This window comes from Scyliorhinus canicula, unplaced genomic scaffold, assembly GCF_902713615.1.
Source record: "Scyliorhinus canicula unplaced genomic scaffold, sScyCan1.1, whole genome shotgun sequence".
Classification (NCBI taxonomy): domain Eukaryota; kingdom Metazoa; phylum Chordata; class Chondrichthyes; order Carcharhiniformes; family Scyliorhinidae; genus Scyliorhinus; species Scyliorhinus canicula.
In genome coordinates, this window is record NW_024055451.1 from 52,715 (window position 1) to 79,068 (window position 26,354).

General features: G+C 48.1%; 1 gene segment (V, D, J or C); it reads left to right on the forward strand.

Moving 5' to 3' along the window:
- The first annotated feature begins 1,745 nt into the window (after positions 1 to 1,745).
- On the forward strand, positions 1,746 to 25,218 carry LOC119959512. The segment is given in 7 exon segments: positions 1,746 to 1,802; positions 1,931 to 2,314; positions 3,411 to 3,501; positions 21,047 to 21,346; positions 21,555 to 21,863; positions 22,495 to 22,803; positions 24,770 to 25,218. Coding segments are annotated over 5 exon segments (1,353 nt in total).
- The last annotated feature ends 1,136 nt before the right edge of the window (positions 25,219 to 26,354 follow it).

Below are 26,354 nucleotides of genomic sequence, written 5' to 3' on the forward strand. Positions count from 1 at the left end.
AGTGTTGCTAAGAGAGGCTAGAAAAGCTGGAAAAATCTCCTTTCCTTAGAGATGGGAACAGTTCAAATAAGTTCGCAATTTAAAACATAAAAAGATCTCCAGTACTGTTGCTGGGTAGATTTGTTTATAAATAGTCCTCATTGATAATGTTAAGAGTTTGAAGTTGGCTTGCAGCCAAGCGGTCAGTACTGAGCAAACAGATCTCTGAAAAAAAATCCAGATGCTTCCTGTAAACAACATTGAACATTCGAGCCTCCCTGACTGCAGGCGGCTGGATTGCTGCCAAATACTGTGTGGGGCAGATTAGCCTGAATATGAATGGATTAAATGGGATTTATCCATTCAAACAATAAATGTTTCAGTCTCACATGAACTAAACGTTTTAAATGGTGATCCATGCAAAGAAATATATTCACTGAATGTTTTGTTCACTCTGAGATTAAACATGATCGGAAAATAGTAACCTGACCAGATGCTATTTAATTTATATTAGTTCTGAGTAAAGGTCACTCTAGCTATTAAAGTCCGTTTGTTAAGAACCGAATGAAGTGAGAGTGAGTGCTGTTGATGGACCCAATCCATAAGTTCAATAAGATGACTCCAATTACAAAAAATAAAATAAAATAAATTAAAAGTAAATAAACTGCATTGAACTCGCGGGGAATCCAGGAATATTCTCCGAGTTGTTGATCTCCTTTAAACGGAGTCGTCTCTTATACCCGATTAACACCGTGTTCTGTGCAGTTTAATTTGTCTGGATTTCAATAATTTAACAGTCCCTCTTATTGCTGCCAACGAGTGGAGAAATGACCAGTTCATGGCCTGCTTTAGTGGAGAATAAAACATTTATTCTTCTGATATTGCTTAATCTGCCGCAAAGTCCTGATGTCCTGTGTTCCCAACACCAGTGAATGTTAGACAGCCGGTGGTCAGTAAAATTAGCGGCAATGATTTGGATGCTGAAGGATAACTTTGCTGATCGCCGCGTCCGTTTTGATTCATTAACTTCTCTGTCAAAAGCTGGAATGAATTTTATGTTTCTCTGTCAACTCACTGCTGAATTATCAGGCAAGCGGCTTCTTTACCGTTAATGTTCACCGGACTGTCTGAGGCTCAGGGGCAGTTCGAAAAATACCAGGAGAAACATGGTGTAATGTGAGGAGTTTCTACTTATCTACAGACCCACATTGTACAGTGATAGCCATCCGCACTGGAAATTGAATCACTTTGTTCATCCCCGCATTTAGTTACATTTCCTCTGATAAATGATACTTTATTGCTCTAATGGGATAGAGACCGAGAGTGTTGCAAATCAGACTGACAGACGATTTATTCCCTGACAATATAATTTAAACTGTTTAGGTTCAGCCCCTGATATTGGAGTGTCGAAATAAAGAGACTGAATTTACAATGGATTAGGTTTTTATTACCAGGTGGGCAAATGTAATTTCGCCATTAGGATTAGGAGAGACATTACAAATAATCCATTCAGACAAACAAATATCCCGATACAGATAAATGTTTATTTTAATAATAACCTATAGTAAATCTCTGTGTTCATTCTGTTGGGGGTGTGGAAGGTGGGACGTGGATCCAGGCGCCGCCTCCACCAGGGAATCAACAGGCGGCGCCTGGAAAGCCGCCCCCTTCTGCCGGGTATTTAAATGCCGCTCACTGGGACCCGAATCCAACAGTCCGGGAGCTGGTTTGTTCACTGAGTTCCTGACACAACCATTTCCCCCAAATGACCAGAAGGATGAGGTGGGCCATTTCTCTCAGTTTGTTGCTGACTTTCTTATCCCGTGAGTAGTTTTTATTGTCCAAGTCTCTCACTGTTACTGTCTCAGTGTTAGTCTCTCTCTGGAATGTTCCAGAGTCACCAACCATTTCACCAGCATTAATCCTCGGGCTTTTTGATATATTTTTACAGGTGTCCAGTCGGATGTTGTGTTGACTCAGCCGGAGGCAGAGACCGGGCGTCCCGGAGGCTCCCTGACACTGACCTGTAAAACCAGCGGCTTCGATCTTGGCAGCTACGCCATGTACTGGGTCCGCCAGGTTCCCGGACAGGGGCTGGAGTGGTTGGTATATTACTATACTTCATCCAGCAACAACTACGCCCCAGCCATTAAAGATCGATTCACTGCGTCCAAAGACACTTCAAACAACATCTTCTCTTTGGCCATGAGGAGCCTGAAGACCGAAGACACCGCCATCTATTACTGTGCAAGAGACCACAGCGAGAGGAACCAGGGCTGGACCCGCACAAGAACAGCTCGAGAGGGAATTCAGCAACTTGCACCTTAACCTGAAGGTCAGTACTTGATTCAAATGTAATATTAATGTCAGTGATCAGAATCAAAACACACGCTGCTTCTTACATAACTCACACAGAGTAAATTAAACAGTAAAACTGAACAAATTAATCGATCTAATAGGATGAGCTTTTGTCTGTTTATATTTACTGTTCACATTTTCAGCAATTAGAGACTTGGCTATAATCCTGGTTTTATTATTTCTGATTCTTGGAGAAAGTGTATGTACATTGGGTTTTATAAACTGCTGTCAAATTGTAAATTAGATCAGAAGTAAACGTGTATTTGAAGTGAATATTGAGCGGCAGGACTGAACAGAGAATGGGTGCAGTTTTTGTGCGGGTGTCTGTCACTGTGACTACAGCAGTGGGTCACAGTGCTGTGCACAGCGATATCCTCATACAAAAACCTCAGTGATAGAGTTTGTTCAAATTGGTGATCAGCGCCACAACAGGATTGTCAAGGCAAATGAGGCTTAAATAAAACACAATATTAGTTTGCAAAAAGGTATAAAAATCTTCCACTTTATCACTGTTGACCGACTCGCTAAATGTGCACAGAAGGTTTAAAAGTGTTCAGATCCTCTTTATAAATGTAATGACCAGGACAATCTGAAATAACTCACCCATTCGCTCTTGGAAGAGACAGAATTTGTTTTTTGAGTGAACAGTGAAATTAAATCTCTGTATTTTACAGTTAACAGTCTGCCGCAGTATTTGACACGCTGTGTCTCACTGTGATAACTGGAGCACAGCAGTTACTGTCAATACAAAAAGCCCCTCAGCACTAATTCACTGAGGCTGGCTCAGTGCTCGATTTTACAATCCAACTTTATTTACAGTGAAGCATTATTTATTTCCAGCACTGACAAAATAATAAGAATTAATATGGAAATTTGGTGGTCGTTAGTTAGTCACAGTTGGTGTTTTCAGTAACATTTCCATATCTGTGAAATGTAAAACATTCGGTCATTTATGAAGAGAAAACGGTATTCACAAATATTAATATAATTTCCTGAAAATTAATCGTGAATTTTCTTTGCCGTTGGTTTGTGAATATTTAAAATAATGGTGGATTTCTGTCTATTTTGTGCAGGTGCGGTTATTGTATGGAGCTGCCCAGGGAATGTGACACTGTGACGCCATGGACTACTGGGGACAGGGGACCATGGTGACGGTGACTGCAGGTAAGAACCATTCCGTCATTTACCAACTGTTTTACTTGAGTATTTGTTTTATATTTTTCTGCATTTTCAAAATCCATTCATTCACTGAAATGTGTTTTGGTGGATCATGTATTGCGATGTTGTTGCAATGTTTCATTTGATTCTGCTGAAAGGGGGATATAGAATCCCGCGGTTTCTTGACAGAAAGATGCTGCTGAGGGATTCAGTCCCTGTTTGCTGTGCTTTGGTGTTTATTTGCTGAGGATACTGTGTGGCTGGGTTACTTTAAATACAAGACGACTGTTTTTATGATGTTTAATCTCAGTTCTATCTAATGTCTGCAGTTTGTACCGTCTTCCGCACAAGTGTTTGAGATCGAACCCAACATTGACAAAATGTGCTAAAGTTTCTGTATTATCTTATTGAACATGTTCTGCTTACTGAAAGTGCTGATGGTATTATTCAGGTTTTCTGTTTAGTTTACCTGTTCATTCATTTGATGACATGAGGGTTTGGTGCATTCTAAATTGAGATTTTCTTGCAATGTTACATGTGATTCTTTTGGAAGTGTTTGTAGAATTGAGCTGCTTCTCCATGATGTTTCATTCCTTCGGTGATGTGATTTGGTGTTTTCCTGTTAAGGAATGTTTTTGGGTGACTTTGTGTAGAAAAGTTTGTGAAACGGTTTGGTGTGTCTGTATTGTTTCAACTCAGTGACACTGAGCGGTTACACGGTTTGTAATTGAATACAAAGAGTCTACGTGTTTGAAACTGCTTGTCGCTGGATTGTCGGCAGAGAACAGGGAGGCTGTTAGTGCATCGTGAAAAAAGTGAAAATTGCAGATTAAACTAAGCCACGTTTTACCACAAATCCTTTCCGAGCACAAATGTTGCTGCAATCAGTTTGCCGTTTGTGCAAAGTTTAATCTCGGTGGCATCTGATGGTTGCAGCTTTTACCATCAACTGCAAACATTAAAAGCATTTAAATATGTTTGAAAAATGACTCAATATGAAAAAATGTGGTACATTTTCAATATTTATTTGTTGTTAATATTCCAGCTCCTCGCAATGTTATTGCTGTTATTCCAGATTTCTGTTTAGTTAAATAATTCATAAATTTGGCGATGAGCTGGTTTGCTGGATATTGATATTTTCTTGCAATGTTAAGTTTGATCCTGTTCGATGTAGAGTTGAGTTGCTTCTCCATAAACGGGTTTCATTGATGTGATTTAGTGTTTTGTTCTGCTGAGGGGATTGTGTATCTGGGTGACTTTAAATGATTCAGATCTGTCAAACGGTTCAGCGTTTCTGCATTGTTTCTGCATTGTTTAAACTCGGTGACACTGAGCGGTTACACGTTTTCTGGTTGAATGCAAACAGTCTCCGCATTGGAAAATGCTTGAAAGGCGATTGTCGGGAGAAAACAGCCAGGCTTAAGAAAATAATCGAATAAAGATATATTGATGCATTTTGTAATTTTAACTGATGCTTCCAGATTAAACGAAATAGTGACTGAAACGCCCATGCAGAACATAGTAACATGTACATAATTCAAACAATTGCAATGCGGTGATACAACTCTATATTAACCAAAGGTTATTTTAGATTAATATAATTCATCATTAATCACCTTTCACAATCCTGCTGTGTTCTGCACGAGGTTAACATGACCGGACAGGTTTCTAGGCTGGAAATACTTTGTAGTTCCAGTTATTCTATTATTTCTGTGGCGCTGCAACCATATTATACCTTCACTGTAATGCGTAGTTGCATAGCGAGGTAATTATCACTAATCTAACCTGAAACAGTTTTCTTAGATGTGGAAGTCGCTGCCAATCAATGAATTGTTCCCTGATTTTATCTATTATAGGAAAGTTCAGATTGCCTATGGCAAGAGATTGAAAAGTAAAAGCTTGAATGTCAAACCGATTTATTTATTTACAAAAGGTTAACAGTACCTTTGCATTTTATAATGACATCCTGTCTCCCACGGCTGTGCTCTACACACGATAGAATTATAGGAAGAACAGATGATAGGAAAGTAAGAATGATTATATCTTAGCTTTCGGCTTAAATTTTATTAAATGCTAAATTCAACAACAAATTCTCTACTCCACTTGCTCATAATGGGTCAGTTTTGCAAATGATTTGAATAAATATTACTGAGCTATTCCCGTTATAGTCATTACTTTCTGAGAATAGATGGAGTTTATGATTTATCAATGTGTTCAGAAAGGCGCATATTTTACACATTTGTAGGTCGAGTAGAGCAATTGGAGTAAAAAAAATGTGAATATAGTCAATTAAATGTTAAGATGATTACATCGAGTAATTTGGAGTTTACTGTTCAACATTGTTTGATTGTCAGGTTGTTTTAATTAAACCCCAATTATTTCATAAAGCTCTGGGTAAAAACAAATTGGAGATTATTGAATACTATTTTTATTATATTTATTATTATAGTACAGATAATCGAATAAAGAATTAGCTGACAATTAACAATAACTTACAATACAATATCAGTGAGAATTAATTCAACATAAATGATCTCCTACAATTGAGTTGTATCCTGGCGTGCAATATCTCAAAGGTTTTAGAGAATTTTAATAATATCTGAAATTAATTTAGGAAACCATACATTTCATTATACTGCTGTGTGCAGCTAAATTCTTTTTCTGATTACATTCTTTTGCCCTGATTCGTTTTTTGATTACATTTAATTGTGTTTTTAGATCATATCAGTGGGTAATGTGAATATTTCCTGGTTTGTTTAATTATTGCCCTGTCACTGATTCTCTGTTCTGTCATTAATCTACCCTGAATCTGTAATATTTAATCTGCTCATTTTTAGCAAAACTACTTTTTGCCCAATTATCGAATTTTGAGATAGACAGACAGAAATAGTTAAAAACCGAATGCAGTTTTGAAATTAATGTCAGTTTAATTTCAAATAAGTCACTGAATTATTGTCGGAAGTTGACCATTGATAAATTCGAATCAAACAGTTTCATGAAACTGACAGATTGAACAGATCTATCTGCTGGAACTCGATTGTTGCCATGTGTATCTGTTCAGTTTCTGTGCGCGCGGTCACTGTGCTGGGACCCGGAATCTTCCTGACTGGTTGTAAATCTTCTGCTTCATTTTCCAGTATTTCAGGGAGTGCAATTTGATCAAGTCCTTCAATAAAACTTGTATCTGTGTGAAATGTGGTAATTGTACTTGATGTTTGACTGGGCGACTCAGGAAGGGGATTCCAAACCCAGATTGTGACAGTCAGAAAGAATCCCGCAACGCCAGACAGGCTGGAGAAGGAGATTTGGTTGATTTTTAAGCAGTGATATATCGGTCTTTGGAATTTTCGATTAGGCAATGCAGAGAGCGATTTATTGGGTTACATTCCGTGCTATGGCAGTCCCTGATCTATTTAATGGGTCAGTGAAGCAGAGAAATCCCTTTGCATTTTATTTTTAATATTATCCTCGGATTTTGGAGGCGCTGGCAAACCCAGATTTTATTGTATATGCCTAATTGTCCCCTGGGAAAGTTCAGATGTGAGGCATCCTTGAATAGCTGCAGTCCATCTGGCGAAGGTATATCCGCAATATTGTCAGGGAGAGAGTTCCAGAATTTTGACTCGGCGACAGTGAAGGAATGGCGGTGTATTCCTAAATCAGGATGGCGAGTGTCTTGGAAGGGAACTTGCAGTTGTTGGCGCACCCATACATCATCACAAACACATACATACTCTCACTCTCTTACACACATTCTCTCACATCCTCACACAAACTCATTCTCTCACACACAATCACAATACTTCTTTCAAACATACACACTGTGCCTCACACCCAATCACACTCACAATCTCACTCTCAGACACACCGTGATGATCTCTCACACACACTTTCACTCACACGCTCTCTCACTCACACACGCTCTATCTCACACGCACTCTCTTTCACCAAATCTCTGACACACCTTGTCTCACTCTCACACCCACTCTCAAACACACAGACCCTCTCTCTCCCTCACATCGATGCATAATCACTCTTCACACGTAGCATTTTTTTCTTTCAGGCTCTCTCACACACATTCCCTCTTATACACACATACACAATATCTCAGACGCACACAAACTCGCCAACACATTATTACTCCCTCACTCTCTCGCTCTCACGCACTCTCACACGTGCACCCTGGCACATGCCCTCTCTCTCTCTCATGGACACTGTCTCATTCTCTCTCTGACACACAATATATCTCTCTCTTTCAGGCATGCAGTATATCACACTCTCTCATATTCCCTCTCTCTCTGACACACACTCTCTCTCATACGCACATTCTTTCTCTCACACACTCCCTCTCTATGGCAGACACACTATCTCAGATACACAGATCTCTCTCTCTCTCACACAGTCTCACATCCATAATCGCTCTTCAAACAGAATCATTCCTTCTTTCACACACATAATCTCAAACATACTATCTCTCTCCCTTTCTCTCACACACACTTCCACAGACACACACAGGCACCCTGTCACACACATACATTCTCTCACCTGCTCCCTCTCAGGCACACTGTGTCACGTGTCTCTCTCACACGATCTCTCTCTTTCGCACAGGCACACTCTCATACACACACATACATACTCACACAAGCACTCATTTCTCTCTCTCACACACACACACACTGGTACATACATACCTCGTAAACACATTTTCTTTCACTCAAACACAGACATGTTCTTTGGCACTCCCTCACACGTTTTCAGAAACACACAAACGCGCCCCCACATTCTGCCTCTCTCTGACACACGTGGTCTCTCTCTCTCTCTGTCTTAGGTACACACCCACATGCTCTCTAATCTCTCACACACACACTCAATCATACACACACTATCTCGAACTCATGCACACAATCTCCCATTTCCACACACTCTCACACATATTGCCTCTCTCACTCACACAGAAAATCTCACACACACACATCCCCTCACACACATTCACACAAAAACTCTCCCTTGCACATTATTTTATTCTCCCTCTAACACCTATCTCACATACATACACGTACTCTGTCTCTCTCTCTCTCACACACACACAGGAACACACACATATGTTCACAAACACTTACACTCAGAGGCGCAACACAGCAACATACACACAATCAAGAAAACACACACACACAGCAGCACACAAACAGGAACAGACACACGCTCACAGACAAACATGAACACCGAGGAACACGTACACAGGGATACAGAGGGATACACACACACACAAGGGAACGGACACACGCTCACACACACATACACAACGAACACCTAGGAACACGCACACAGGGACACACATAAAGAACACACGGACAGCTGAGAGTGACTGTTCGTGACATCAAGGCAACATTTGAACCAGTGTTGCATCAAGGAGCCCAAACAAAACTGGAGTCAATGGGAATCGGGGGGAAATTCCCCGCTGGTTTGAGTCATACCGAGCGGAATGGAAGATGGTTTCGGTTTTTGGAGGTCAATCATCTCAGTTCCAGGACATCACTGCAGGGGTTCCTCAGTGTCGGCCCCACCACCTTTAGCTGCTTCAGCAATGACCTTCCAAAAGTCAGAAGTGGGGATTTTGGCTGATCATTGAACGATGTTCAGCACCATTCACGACTCCGTAATTACTGAAGCAGTCCATTGCTAAATGCAGCAAGATCTGGACTATATCCAGGCTTGGGCTGACAAGGGGAAAGGAACATTCGCACCAGACAAGTGCACGCAATGGACATCTCAAACAAGCGAAGATCGAACGATCACCCCAATGCCATTCAATGGAATTACCATCGCTGAAGCTCCTGCTGACCATTGACCAGAAACTGAACTGGACTCGCCATATACACAGTGTGGCTGTGACAAGAGGTCAGAGACTCGGAATTCTGCAACAAAAACACCTCCTAACGCCCCAAAGCCTGTCCACCATCTGCAACACCAGGTTAAAGTCCAACAGGTTTGTTTGGAATCCCTAGCTTTCGGAGCGCAGCTCCTTCATCAGGTGACTCGACTGAGTGAGACTTCTTACTCCAGTCCAACGCCGGCATCTCCATATCACCATCTGCAAGGCACATTCAGGAGTGTGATGGAATACTCTCCACTTGTCTGGATGAATGCAGCTCCAATGACACAAAAGTAGCCCGCTTAATTGGCACACCATCGACAACCACTCCCTCCCTCCACCGCTGAGGAACAGTCGCATCAGTGTTTACCACCTACAACATGCTCTGAAGGAGCTGGTCATGGCTGCTTGGACAACAGCTACCATGTGCACAAGGACAGCAGATACATGGGAACATCACCAACTGGAATTTCTCCATCAAGCCTCTCACCATCGTGATCTCAAAATATCACATTGTTCCTTCAATATCCATGATTCAAAATTCTGGAGCTGCCTCCCAAACACCACATGGACGGCAGTGGTTGAAGAACGAAGCTCACCACCATCTTCTAAAGGACACTGAGGGATGGGAAATAAATGCTGGTCCAGCCAGAGACGTCTGCATCACAAGAATGAAGAAAACACACTCTCTGACACAATATGACAATAATTTTACGTCCTGAAATTGACATTTTCAACATGAAAATCTATTAAGTTGGAGGAAGGTTCATTGTTCCAGTTCCGAATTGTTTTGTACAGAATGAAATTACACCGACATTAAAGCAGCTGTCCAGTGATCTACACTGCTGTCTGACTGTACACAGCCGGGGTTACTGAAAGTATTAAAGCAGCTGCCCAGTGAGCTACACTGCTGTCTGACTGTACACAGCCGGTGTTACTGAAAGTATTAAAGCAGCTGCCCAGTGATCAACACTGCTGTCTGACTGTACACAGCCCATGTTACTGAAAGCTGATCAATGTGTAGAATCAGGACAGGATGGATGGAGAGGAAGAGGAGGAGCTGGGGGTGGTGCAGCCGAATGGAGGAGCCCCCAGCTCGGCTGTGGACAACAGTCATAGGAAGCTGGGTAAGAAGTCTTACAACACCAGGTTAAAGTCCAACAGGTTTGTTTCAAACACGAGCTTTCGGAGCACGGCTCCTTCTTCAGGTGAATAGGAAGCTGAGCCTGAGCGGAAAATCATCCAGAGAAACATCGTCCTAATGGACTGGGAGTACCTGGGAAGGACCATCGCGGCCACTCACTGATCCACACTCACTCATCCACGCTCACTCGCCCTCACTCACCAGTCTTCACTCACTCACTCATCATCACTCATTCACCCTCATTCACCTATCCTCAATGATACATCTTTCCTTAACAACCCTCACACCCACAATCACACCCACCCTTACTCACTTACCCTCACTCCACCACCCGCCCTGACACATTCTGACTCACCCACCCCCCTGACAGACTCTCACTCACCCACCCTCCCTGACACACTCTCACCCACGCTCCCTGACACACTCTCACTCACCCCCCCGACAGACTCTCACTCAACCACCCACCACGACACACTCTCACACAGACACCCTCCCTGACACACTCTCACTCACCCACCCTCCCTGACACACTCTCACTCACCCACCCTCCCTGACACACTCTGACTCACCCACCCTCCCTGACACACTCTCACTCACACACCCTCCCTGACACACTCTCACTCACACACACTCCCTGACACACTCTCACTCACCCACCCTCCCTGACACACTCTCACTCACCCACCCTCGGTGACACACACTCACTGACCCACCCTCCCTGACACACTCACACTCACCCAACCTCCCTGACACACACACACTCACCCACCCAGCCTGACACACTCTCACTCACCCACCCTCCCCGACACACTCTCACTCACCCACCCTCCCTGACACACTCTCACTCACCCACACTCGCTGACACGCTCTCACTCACCCACCCTCACTGACCCACCCTCCCTGACACACTCTCACTCACCCACCCTCACTGACCCACCGCCCCTGACACACTCTCACTCATCCACCCGCCCTGACAAACACTCACTCACCCACCCTCCCTGACACACTCTCACTCACCCACACTCGCTGACACACTCTCACTCACCCACCCTCACTGACCCACCCTCCCTGACACACTCTCACTCACCCACCCTCACTGACCCACCGCCCCTGACACACTCTCACTCATCCACCCGCCCTGACAAACACTCACTCACCCACCCTCCCTGACACACTATCACTCACCCACCCGCCCCTGACACACTCTCACTCATCCACCCGCCCTGACAAACACTCTCTCACACACCCTCCCCGACACACTCCCACTCATCCACCCTCCCAGACACACACACTCACCCACCCAGACGCACTGTCACTCACCCACCCTCCCTGCCAACACTCACTCACCCACCCTCCCTGACACACCTCCCTGATCCACTCTCACTCACCCACCATCAATCACACACCCTCCCTGACACACACACACTCACACTCCCTCCCTGACACACTCTCTCTCACCCACCAAACCTGACACACTCTCACTCACCCACCCTCCCTAATACACTGTCACTCATCCATCCTCCCTGACACACTCTCACTCACACACACTCCCTGACACACTCTCACTCACCCACCCTCCCTGACACACTCTCACTCACCCACCCTCGGTGACACACACTCACTGACCCACCCTCCCTGACACACTCACACTCACCCACCCTCCCTGACACACACACACTCACCCACCCAGCCTGACACACTCTCACTCACCCACCCTCCCCGACACACTCTCACTCACCCACCCTCCCTGACACACTCTCACTCACCCACACTCGCTGACACGCTCTCACTCACCCACCCTCACTGACCCACCCTCCCTGACACACTCTCACTCACCCACCCTCACTGACCCACCGCCCCTGACACACTCTCACTCATCCACCCGCCCTGACAAACACTCACTCACCCACCCTCCCTGACACACTCTCACTCACCCACCCTCACTGACCCACCCTCCCTGACACACTCTCACTCACCCACCCTCACTGACCCACCGCCCCTGACACACTCTCACTCATCCACCCGCCCTGACAAACACTCACTCACCCACCCTCCCTGACACACTATCACTCACCCACCCGCCCCTGACACACTCTCACTCATCCACCCGCCCTGACAAACACTCTCTCACACACCCTCCCCGACACACTCCCACTCATCCACCCTCCCAGACACACACACTCACCCACCCAGACGCACTGTCACTCACCCACCCTCCCTGCCAACACTCACTCACCCACCCTCCCTGACACACCTCCCTGATCCACTCTCACTCACCCACCATCAATCACACACCCTCCCTGACACACACACACTCACACTCCCTCCCTGACACACTCTCTCTCACCCACCAAACCTGACACACTCTCACTCACCCACCCTCCCTAATACACTGTCACTCATCCATCCTCCCTGGCACACACACACTCACCCTCCCTCCCTGACACACTCTCTCTCACCCACCCTCACTGACACACTCTCACTCACCACCCTTCCTGACACACACGCACTCACCCACCCTCCCTGACACACACAGACTCACCCACCCTCCCTCACTCACTCTCTCACCCACCCTCCCTGACACACTCTCACTCACACACCCTCCCTGACACACTCTCACTCACCCAGCCTCCCTGACACACTCACACACTCACCCACCCTCGCTGACACACTCTCACTCACCCACCTCCCTGACACACTCTCACTCACCCACCCACCCTGACAAACACTCTCTCACCCACCCTCCCTGACACACTCTCACTCACCCACACTCCCTGACACACTCTCACACACCCACCCTCCCTGACACACTCTCACTCACCCACACTCCCTGACAAACTCTCTCTCACCCATCCTCCCTGACACATTCTCACTCACCCACCCTCCCTGACACACACACACTCATCCACCCTCCCTGACACATTCTCACTCACCCACCCTCCCTGACACACACACACTCATCCACCCTCCCTGACACATTCTCACTCACCCACCCTCTCTGACACACTCTCACTCACCCACCCTCCCTGACACACTCTCACTCACCCACCCTCCCTGACACACTCTCGCTCATCCACCCTCCCTGACACACTCTCACTCACCCACCCTCCCTGACACACTCTCGCTCACCCAACCTCCCTGACACACACTCACTGACCCACCTTCCCTTACACCCACTCACCAACCCCCATCCTCCCTGACAGACACTAACTCACACATCCTCCCTGATACACTCTCAATCACCCACCCTCCCTGACACACTCTCAATCATCCACCCTCCCTGACACACACTCACTCACACACCCTCCCTGACACACTTTGGCTCACCCACTCTCCTGACACACTCTCACACACCCACCCCATCCCTGACACACACACTATCACCCACCCTCTCTGACACACTCACTCACCCACCCTCCCTGACACACTCTCACTCACCCACCCTCCCTGACACAGTCTCACTCACCCACCCTCCCTGACGCACTCTCACTCAACCACCCTCCCTGACTCACACTCACTGACACACTCTCACTCACACACCCTCCCTGACTCATACTCACTGACACACTCTCACTCACCCACCCTCACTGACACACTCTCACTCACCCACCCTCCCTGACACACTCTCACTCACCACCCTCCCTGACACACTCTCACTCACCCAGCCTCCCTGACACACTCACACACTCACCCACCCTCCCTGACACACTCTCACTCACCCACCCTCCCTGACACACTCTCACTGACCCACCCACCCTGACAAACACTCTCTCACCCACCCTCCCTGACACACTCTCACTCACCCACACTCCCTGACACACTCTCACACACCCACCCTCCCTGACAAACTCTCTCTCACCCACCCTCCCTGACACACACACACTCATCCACCCTCCCTGACACATTCTCACTCACCCACCCTCTCTGACACACTCTCACTCACCCACCCTCCCTGACACACTCTCACTCACCCTCCCTCCCTGACACACACTCACTGACCCACCTTCCCTTACACCCACTCACCACCCCCATCCTCCCTGACAGACACTAACTCACACACCCTCCCTGACACACTCTCAATCACCCACCCTCCCTGACACACTCTCACTCACACACCCTCCCTGACACACTCTCACTCACCCACCCTCCCTGACACACACTCACTCACACACCCTCCCTGACACACACTCACTCACATACCCTCCCTGACACACTTTCGCTCACCCACTCTCCAGACACACTCTCACACACCCACCCCATCCCTGACACACACACTATCACCCACCCTCCCTGAAACTCTCACTCACCCACCCTCCATGACACACTCACTCACCCACCCTCCCTGACACCCTCTCACTCACCCACCCTCCCTGACACAGTCTCACTCACCCACCCTCCCTGACGCACTCTCACTCACCCACCCTCCCTGACACACACACACTCATCCACCCTCCCTGACACATTCTCACTCACCCACCCTCTCTGAAGCACTCTCACTCACCCACCCTCCCTGACACACTCTCACTCACCCACCCTCCCTGACACACTCTCGCTCATCCACCCTCCCTGACACACACTCACTGACCCACCTTCCCTTACACCCACTCACCACCCCCCATCCTCCCTGACAGACACTAACTCACACACCCTCCCTGACACACTCTCAATCACCCACCCTCCCTGACACACTCTCACTCACACACCCTCCCTGACACACTCTCACTCACCCACCCTCCCTGACACACACTCACTCACACACCCTCCCTGACACACACTCACTCACATACCCTCCCTGACACACTTTCGCTCACCCACTCTCCTGACACACTCTCACACACCCACCCCATCCCTGACACACACACTATCATCCACCCTCCCTGAAACTCTCACTCACCCACCCTCCATGACACACTCACTCACCCACCCTCCCTGACACTCTCACTCACCCACCCTCCCTGACACAGTCTCACTCACCCACCCTCCCTGACGCACTCTCTCTCACTCACCCTCCCTGACTCACACTCACTGACACACTCTCACTCACCCACCCTCCCTGACTCACTCTCACTCACCCACCCTCCCTGACACACACACTCACCCACTCTCCCTGGCACAGTCTCACTCACCCACCCTCCCTGACACACTTTCACTCACCCACCCTCCCTGACACACACTCACTGACCCTCCCTCCCTGATACACACTCACTCACCCATCCTCACTCACCCACCCTCACGCACCCTCACTCCCCTACCCTCACCCACCCTCACTCACCCACCCTCACACACCCTCACGCACCCTCAATCAGTAACCCACCCTCACTGACACATTCACTCTCCCCCTCACTCAAATACCACCACCCACCCTAACTCTCCCACACTCACTCACTCACTCACCCTCCAACCCACCATCGCTCTCGAATCTTCCCTCACACATCCACAATGACTCATTCATACTCACTCACCCAGCCTCACTCATTCACCCTCACAAAGACTCGCACCCACCCTCTTTCAGACACCTTCACTCACAGATACTTACCCTTCCTCACTCACGCACCCTCACTCATTCACATTCCCTCAAACACCCTTATTGAGCCACCCTCACCAGACGCACCCACCCTCTGTCACCCACTATCACTCACCCTCACTCACCCACCCACCCTCACACACCCTCATTTACTCACACCCATCCCCTCACTCACCCTGACTCACTCAACCACCATCACACACCCACCCTCGCGCACCACCCACACTCATTCTCTGCCACTCACACATCCTCACTCATCCTCGCACACCCACTAATTCTCAATGACGCACCTCACTCACTGAGCCACACTTACATCCTCACTGACCCGCACTCACTCATACATCCTCCTTCATTCATCCTCACTCATTCACCCTCAGTCGCCCACGGTCACTGACTCCCCCTCATTCATTCACCCACTACATTCACTCACCAGCAGTCGACCCCCGACTCACCCAAGCTCACTCACTCACCGACCCCCTGACTCACCCACCCTCGCTCACTCATCTTCATTGACTCTAACTACACAACCTCACTCACCCAGCGGCACTCATTCCTGCCTCTCACTCACTCTCCCTCACCCATCCTGGCGCATTCGTGCTCGGTGACACAGCCTCACCCATTTACCCTCACTCAGTCATTCACTCTGATCTGCCACTCATCAACACTCAGACATTTTCAATCAGCCAACTCACTCACCCACACTCACTCTCCTACCCTCACTCAGTTACTCACTCACCCACACTCACTCTCCTACCCTCACTCAGTTACTCACTCACCCACACTCACTCTCCTACCCTCACTCAGTTACTCACTCACCCGCACTCACTCTCCTACCCTCACTCAGTTACTCACTCACCCGCACTCACTCTCCTACCCTCACTCAGTTACTCACTCACCCGCACTCACTCTCCTACCCTCACTCAGTTACTCACTCACCCGCACTCACTCTCCTACCCTCACTCAGTTATTCACTCACCCGCACTCACTCTCCTACCCTCACTCACTCACCCGCACTCACTCTCCTACCCTCACTCAGTTACTCACTCACCCGCACTCACTCTCCTACCCTCACTCAGTTACTCACTCACCCGCACTCACTCTCCTACCCTCACTCAGTTACTCACTCACACACACTCACTGTTCTACCCTCACTCAGTTACTCACTCACCCGCACTCACTCTCCTACCCTCACTCAGTTACTCACTCACCCGCACTCACTCTCCTACCCTCACTCAGTTACTCACTCACACACACTCACTCTCCGACCCTCACTCAGTTACTCACTCATCCTCTCTCTCTGATGCTCAGGAAATGGGCACGGGAGCGACTGCAACGGGGGAGGAATAGAGAACTGGAGCGAAACTGATGTCCAGTGGCGCCCGAATGTGGCTGCATGGCACGGGATTGCCGTGAGCCGGAGGAAGGAACAGAGAGCCGGGGGAAGGGGCAGGGAGCCGGCGGAAGGAGCAGAGAGCCAGAGGAAGGGGCAGAGAGCCGGGGGAAGGAGCAGAGAGCCGGGGGAAGGGGCAGGGAGCCGGGGGAAGGTGCCGAGAGCCGGGGGTAGGAGCAGAGAGCCGGGGGAAGGAGCAGAGAGCCGGGGGAAGGCGCAGAGAGCCGGGGGAAGGCGCAGAAAGCCGGGGGAAGGGGCAGAGAGCCGGGGAAAAGTGCGGAGAGCCGGGGGAAGGAGCCGAGAGACGGCGAAAAGGCAGAGTTGGGAGGAAAGCACAGAGATGCAGGGGAAAGGGCAGAGATGCAGGGGAATAGGCAGAGATGCAGGGGAATGGGCAGAGATGCAGGGGAATGGCCAGAGATGCAGGGGAACGGCCAGAGAAACAGTGGAAAGGGCAGAGATACAGGGGAAAGGGCAGAGATGCAGGGGAAAGGGCAGAGATGCAAGGGAAAGGGCAGAGATGAAGGGGAAAGGGCAGAGATGAAGGGGAATGGGCAGAGATGAAGGAGAATGGGCAGAGATGCAGTGGAATGGGCAGAGATGCAGGGGAATGGGCAGAGATGCAGCGGAACACACAGAGAGCTGTAGAAAAGGACAGAGAGCTGGAAGGAAGTGGAGGGAGCAAGGGAAAGGTGCAGAGAGCAGGGGGGGGGGGGGGTGGAGTGGGAGTGCAGGAGCCGGGGGAAGTGCAGGGAGCCGGGGGAAGGCGCCAAGAGCCGGGAAGCAGCAGAGAGCCGGGGGAAGGGACAGAGAGCCGGGGGAAGGAGCAGAGAGCCGGGGGAGGAGCAGAGAGCCGGGGGAAGGAGCAGAGAGCCGGGGGAAGGAGCAGAGAGCCTGGGGAAGGCGCAGAGAACCGGGGGGAGGGGCAGGGAGCCGGGGGAAGGGGCAGAGAGCCGGGGGAAGGTGCAGAGAGCCGGGGGAAGGTGCAGAAAGCCGGGGGAAGGAGCCGAGAGCCGGGGAAAAGTGCGGAGAGCCGGGGGAAGGAGCCGAGAGACGGCGAAAAGGTAGAGTTGGGAGGAAAGCACAGAGATGCACGGGAAAAGGCAGAGATGCAGGGGAATGGGCAGAGATGCAGGGGAATGGCCAGAGATGCAGGAGAAAGGCTAGAGATGCAGTGGAAAGGGCAGAGATGCAGGGGAAAGGGTAGAGATGCAGGGGAAAGGGCAGAGATGCAAGGGAAAGGGCAGAGATGAAGGCGAAAGGGCCGAGATGAAGGGGAATGGGCAGAGATGAAGGAGAATGGGCAGAGATGCAGTGGAATGGGCAGAGATGCAGGGGAATGGGCAGAGATGCAGGGGAACACACAGAGTGCTGTAGAAAAGGACAGAGAGCTGGAAGGAAGTGGAGGGAGCAAGGGAAAGGTGCAGAGAGCGGGGGGGGGGGGGGAGGGGGGAGTGGGAGTGCAGGAGCCGGGGGAAGTGCAGGGAGCCGGGGAAGGCGCCAAGAGCCGGGGAAGCAGCAGAGAGCCGGGGGAAGGGACAGAGAGCCGGGGGAAGGAGCAGAGAGCCGGGGGAGGAGCAGAGAGCCGGGGGAAGGAGCAGAGAGCCTGGGGAAGGCGCAGAGAACCGGGGGGAGGGGCAGAGAGCCGGGGGAAGGGGCAGAGAGCTGGCGCAAGTGCAGAGAGCCGGACGAAAGTCCATAGAGTGGGCGATAAGCCATAAGAATCGGGGTAAAGCGCACAGTGCTGGCGAAATGTTCAAAAAGCCCGGGGAAAGTGCCAGGAACCGGGAAAAGTCGAAAGAACTGGGGAAAGTGCAGCGCACATGGACAAAGAGCCGTGGAAAAGAGCAGAGAGCTAAACGATAGTGAAGGGACCAGGAGGAAGGTACAGCAATCCAGCGGGAACCGCAGAGAGATGGGGGAACGCTCAGAGAGCGCGGGGCGGGGAGTGGGGGGATCGCAGACAGCCCGGTCTCAGTGACAGGCGGAATGTGGGGTTAACACCACAATCAGCACAGCCGGGATCTTATTGAATGGGGGAGGAGACTCCACGGATTGAATGGCCTCCTCCTGCTGTCAATGTGCATGGTCCTAAAATTAGTGAATGTTGCAATTACTCAAATGTAGAATTTTATTGTAATTATATAAAGGTGCATTCAGAAGGTGTTTTTGAAGCAAAGCCACTATTGTCTGGTTTGGGGAGTGGGGGTAGTGAGATGGAGAGAGGAGGGGCATCAGTCAGTTTGAACAAAGAGAATTTCCCAAAACTGCAAAGATACAAATGAAGAGACAACTTTTGTAAGACAAATTGATTGTGACGTACACAGCTCAGTTAGCTGGATTGTGACGTACACAGCTGTTAGCTGGATTGTGACGTACACAGCTCAGTTAGCTGGATTGTGACGTACACAGCTCAGTTAGCTGGATTGTGACGTGACAGCTCAGTTAGCTGGATTGTGACGTACACAGCTCAGTTAGCTGGATTGTGACGTGACAGCTCAGTTAGCTGGATTGTGACGTACACAGCTCAGTTAGCTGGATTGTGACGTACACAGCTCAGTGAGGTGGATTGTGACGTACACAACTCAGTTAGCTGGATTGTGACGTACACAGCTCAATTAGCTGGATTGTGACGTACACAGCTCAATTAGCTGGATTGTGACGTACACAGCTCAGTTAGCTGGATTGTGACGTACACAGCTCAGTTAGCTGGATTGTGACGTGACAGCTCAGTTAGCTGGATTGTGACGTACACAGCTCAGTTAGCTGGATTGTGACGTGACAGCTCAGTTAGCTGGATTGTGACGTACACAGCTCAGTTAGCTGGATTGTGACGTACACAGCTCAGTGAGGTGGATTGTGACGTACACAACTCAGTTAGCTGGATTGTGACGTACACAGCTCAATTAGCTGGATTGTGACGTACACAGCTCAATTAGCTGGATTGTGACGTACACAGCTCAATTAGCTGGATTGTGACGTACACAGCTCAGTTAGGTGGATTGTGACGTACACAGCTCAGTTAGGTGGATTGTGACGTACACAGCTCAGTTAGGTGGATTGTGACGTACACAGCTCAGTTTGCTGGATTGTGACGTACACAGCTCAGTTAGCTGGACGGCTGGTTCGTGACGAAGAGCGATCCCAACAGCGCGGGTTCAATCGCTGCACCGGCTGAGGTTATTCATAAAGATCTCCATTCTCAACCTTGCTCCTGGCCTGATGTGTGGTGACCCTCAGGTTAAATCACCACAGTCAGCTCTCAAAGGGAAAGAACAGTCTCCGGGACTATGGCCTCATTTGCATTTTATATTACATGGTGGCTGAAATAATGGGGGAAACGCTCTGCTCTTCTCTTTCAATCCAATGAAAGATACACCATTCAGATTACATCAAAATATGTTTTTTTTATAGAGACGGAGAAAGAGGTGAGTTTCTGAACAAGGGACAAAAAGTAGGTGATTCCGAACGATAGAACCGATAGAAGATTCAATGTGGATGTGTGATTTAATCGGAAATGTTAGGATAAAATCATAGTTCTAGTCAAATTATGAAATGCTTGGTTACTTATAAATCACAAATACCAGAGTCTAACTTGTTGAATGGGCCATTCTCCCCCAGTGACACCGACTCCGCCCACTCTCTACAGTCTGGTCTCCTCATGTCAGCAACACAACACCGACGGCTCCGTGACCTACGGCTGTTTGGCGATGGACTACTCCCCAGAAATCACCAGCCTTACCTGGAAGAACGATGGGCAGCTGATCACCACTGGAGTTAAGAAATACCCATCAGTAAAAAACAAGAAGGGAACCTACACCCTGAGCAGCCAGTTAACCATCACCGAGTCAGAGGGGGGATGCAGCAACATCAGCTGTGAGGTTCGACACAGCGTCTCAGACAAGAGCATTGGAATGGAATGTAAGTGTTGTGGAGCCTGTGAGAAATAGAAAACCTATGATTACCTTATATAGGGTCTTGGATATAACTCATTTGTAATACTCTGCATATTCCTGATCCCTGGAAAATCCAGCTTAGTGTCTATTGACCACAAACATTTTTTAAGTATATCAACTCATTTTGTTTATCAATTTCTTCTGCAAGAAATATCTCATTGTGTTTCTTGAAGGTCCCAGAATTTATGCTCCAAATGTTCTCCTCACCGTGAGTTCCAGTGAAGAAATCACAAGACAGAAATTTGCAACCATCGTCTGTTCAATCAACGATTTCCATCCAAAGTCAATGACGGTGAAGTGGCTGAAGAATGGACAAGCCATGGGTTCAGGAATTGTCACCTCTCCCGCCTGTGAAGTTAACGGGAACTTCTCAGCGAGCAGTCGGCTGACAGTCTCCGCTGGGGAATGGTTCAGCAAAGCGGTCTATACCTGCCAGGTCATTCATCAAGAGGTCACCCAAGGTCACAACATCACCGCGTCTGGTAAGAGACACAAACAGAGGAAACAATAAATCATCCTGCACTCTGATGTTAATCAAAATCAGGAATTTATTAAAATCAGTACAAAGCACAGAATAACTTCTAATTTATTGCCATGTAGTTTGTGTTTCATTCTGATGTAAGAGCTGCATTAGGCTTGCTCACCATTCAGGATTTGATCAGCAGAGAAATAAATGTTTCCCTCTAATTTGAAGTCATTTAGTGAGTGAGGTGGATTTGATATCAGCCTTATCCTGAGACAGCTGATTATATTTGAGAGGCAGTGGGTGTCTGAACCCCTTTATTGATAACAGCTCCAAGGAAAATTGTTGGAAAGTTAATTCAACCTATTTATAAATCAGCCTTCCGTATTAGGTTTCCGAGATCAGGATTGGAATATTTGTATTGGGAATGCTGCAATACTCGTTCATTAGAATGCCATTGTTGCTGCCTGTATTTCACAATGAGAATCGTTTAAGATGACCAAACTGGTTTTCCATTGTGTACAGAAGATTAATGGTGATCATTAGAAGTTTCGAAGTTGATTTATTCCCATTGAGTGAGTGAAGGCTGAATCCTTCTGTCCTGATTCTGAAGATGAAACTTGTGTTGATTTTCATGTTTTGATTCACAGATCCTTCTGATTGTATTACCGCCTCAGTAACAATACTGCCACCACCAATAGAACAGGTCTTACTGGAGGCGACTGTAACCTTAACCTGCGTCATTTCGAATGCTCCTTATGGAGTCAACGTGTCCTGGAGTGAAGCGAAGAAGCCGCTGAAATCAGAGATTGCCGACCAGCCTGGAGCAGATACTGAGAGCGTGGTCAGCAAATTAAACATCTCGACACAAGCCTGGCTGAGTGGGGCTGTGTTTGACTGTGTGGCGAGCCATCAGGACCTGCCAACTCCTTTAAGATTTTCAATCCACAAAAAAATAGGTGAGCGGTGAAACTGAAGCAATAAGTGAGTCATTGTGTCTATTTCCATGTCAGCGGTCAGTATTTAGTATTCAGTGTATTTATGGTCCATTCTGATTGGTAATTCCACGACTAAAAATTTTGGGCCTGTTGATCTTAAGGGGGAAATTGCTACGTAGATGAAGGAACAATGAATTAAAAGCAGTGATATGGGGTTTAGACGGAGCTAGACCAATGGCCACAAGACGTAGGAGCAGACATAGGCCATTCAGCCCAACAACACTGATCCAGCCTTCAATGAGATCATAACTGATCTGATGTGATGATCTTCAACTCCTCTTTCCCGCCTTCTCCCGCTGTTACCAGACACCTAAACGACCCTCTTACGGACTGACCTCATTAACACTACACCTCTGTATGCTTCACCCGATGCCGATGTTAAGTAGTTACATTGTGTACCTTATGTTGCCCTGTTATGTATTTTATTTTATTTCCCTTTCTTTTCATGTACTGAATGATCTGTTGAGCTGCTCGCAGAAAAATACTTTTCACTGTACCTCGGTACACGTGACAATAAACAAAATCCAATCCCATATCTCTCATTGGTTGAAAATATGTCTCTCTCAACCTTGAACATACTGAACAACCCAGAGTCTACAGCCCCCTGGGTTAAATAATTCTACAGCTCCCCGACGCTCTGAGAGAGGAAATTCCTTCTCATCTCTGTCTGAAATGGGCGAACATTGACTTTGTGATCCTGCACTCTGGTCCGAGATGCTCCCACAAGGGAAAACAATCTCACAGCGACTAGACTCCGAAGCTCCCTGAGAATCTTTCATGTCTCGATTAGGCCGCCTTCATTCTTCTAAACTCCAATCAGTCCAGGCCCAGCCTACTTAACCTCTCCCTGTAAGAAAATCCCTCCATCCCTCGTGATCCTTCTCTAGACTGCCTTCAAAACCAATCTGTCTTCCTTAGGTAAGGGCACGAAAACTATTCAAAGTATATCAGGTGTAGTCTAACTTGTCTAACCAGTCTAACTTTGTATAGTTTGAGCCAGACATCCCCATGTTTATATTCTATTCCCTTTGAAATAAATGTCAACATTCAATTTGTCTCCATATTACCTGCAGAACTTGCTTTGTGTGGTTTCTGCACGAGGGCCCCCAATCCCCCGTTACTTCAGCCTTCTTCAGTCTTTCTACATCTAAATAATATTCCGTTATGTTCCTCCTCCTACCAAAGTGTCTAAACTCACATTTTCCTACATTATGTTCCATCTGCCAAGTTTTTACTCAGTAACTTAAGCCACCTCTGTCCCTCTCTAGATTTTCTGTAACCTCACCACTTGCCTTTATATTTTTGTCATCTCCAGCCGTGGGAATAGTACATTCATTTATTAAACACAGTTTTGAAATTCATGTATATTACATCTACTGATTCCCCCTTCTCCAGCCTTCTCCTCGAACAAGGGCAATAAAGTTTTCAGGCATGATTTCCCCTTCACGAAGCCGTGCTGACTCTGTTTGATTATATTATGTATTTCGAAATGCTCAGCTATTGGATCTGTTATAATGGACTCGAACCGTTTTCAACTGACAAATGTTAAGGTCCCTGGCCTGTAGTTACCTGTTTTTGTCTCCCTCCCTTTTGAATAAGGGTGTCACATTGGCAGTTTTCTAATCCTCTTGGGGTAAGGTGGGAGGAGCCTGGTGTGGAGTTTAGACACCAGCACAGAATAGTTGTGCCGAATGGCCTGTTCCCCTGCTGTACACTTTCTGAAACTTTCGAATCCAATATCCGTAAATTCTCAGGGAAAAGGATTGTGTCCACCTCTGCTCCGAGCTGGGAAACCGGACAGATCCCAAAGTGGGAAATGGAAACCTTTAAAATCCAACACAAAACACATTTCTCCCACATCTAACCCGCGGTTCCATTGTCTCCGGAATTCCCCATTTTATTGACATTTATTGTACATTTTCTGCAGATCCCAACCCGCGGGAACCGTCCGTCTCTGTCCTCCTGCCCTCGGCTGAAGACGTCTCCGCTCAGAGATTCGTCTCCCTCAACTGCTTAGTGAGAGGTTTCTCCCCCCGAGAGATCTTCGTCAAGTGGACCGTCAATGACAAGCCGGTGAATCCCGGGAACTACAAGAACACCGAGGTGATGGCGGAGAACGGCAATAGCTCCTTCTTCATGTACAGCCTGTTATCCATTGCAGCGGAGGAGTGGGCCAGCGGCGCTTCTTACTCCTGTGTGGTGGGACATGAAGCCATCCCCTTGAAGATCATCAACAGAACGGTTGATAAATCCAGCGGTAAACCCAGTTTTGTGAACATTTCCCTCGCTCTGATGGACACCGTTAATTCATGTCAATGAGAATCTAATGGTTATATTTCGAACTAAAATAAAAATAATAAAGGTTTTTTCCTCCAATTGTGATTTAAATACACAACCGCTTAATTAATGGCGCTTCCACTTTGCTGATATTAGATCTGTTCAATGAGACCCGGATTTCTACAGGTCTCAGCCCCAAGTCTGATACAACCAGTGCTCCCAGCTCAGATACACCCTGGGTTAGAGACAGAGTAAAACTCATTCATTCCAGGATTCAGCAAAATATCTTCATTGACTTTCCTCCCGCTGAGGAGAAATCGGGCACTTTCCCATTTCAGACAAACAAACCCATTACATTTAGATCTCGGTGTTCCTGCTTCTCTCATTGTCCATCCCTTTAAAATTAATGTCAGCTTTAAGTTGCTGTGTCACAACCACTGCAATCTGAATTGAGGGTCACACAGAAACATGGACCAACAATCCCCTGTCAATGAGAGGGCAAAGTGAAATTGTTAATCCACTGTAACCGCACTTCACCAACACAGAGAAGGGGAGGGGCATTAGTTAATCCACTGTAACCCCCGCTTCCCCAACAGAGATGGGGAGGGGCATTAGTTAATCCACTGTAACCCCCGCTTCCCCAACAGAGATGGGGAGGGGCATTAGTTAATCCACTGTACCCCCACTTCACCAACAAAGAGGGGGAGGGGCATTAGTTATTCCACTGTACCCCCACTTCCTCAACAGAGGGAGGGGGAGGGGCATTAGTTAATCCACTGTACCCCCACTTCACCAACAAAGAGGGGGAGGGGCATTAGTTATTCCACTGTATCCCCACTTCCCCAATAGAGAGAGGGGGAGGGGCATTAGTTAATGCACTGTACCCCCACTTCCTCAACAGAGGGAGGGGAGGGGCATTAGTTAATCCACTGTACCCCCACTTCCCCAAAAGAGAGAGGGGAGGGGCATTAGTTAATCCACTGTAACCCTATTCCACAGCAAAGAGAGGAAGAGGAGCATTACTTAATGCATTGTACCGGCACTTCCCAGGCAAAGAGAGGGGGAGGGGCATTAGTTAACACACTGTACCTCCACTTCCACAGCAACGAGAGGGGTAGGGGCATTAGTTAACACACTGTACCCCCACTTCCCAGGCAAAGAGAGGGGTAGGGGCATTAGTTAACACACTGTACCCTCACTTCCCCAACAAAGAGACGGTGGGGCCTGAGTAATCC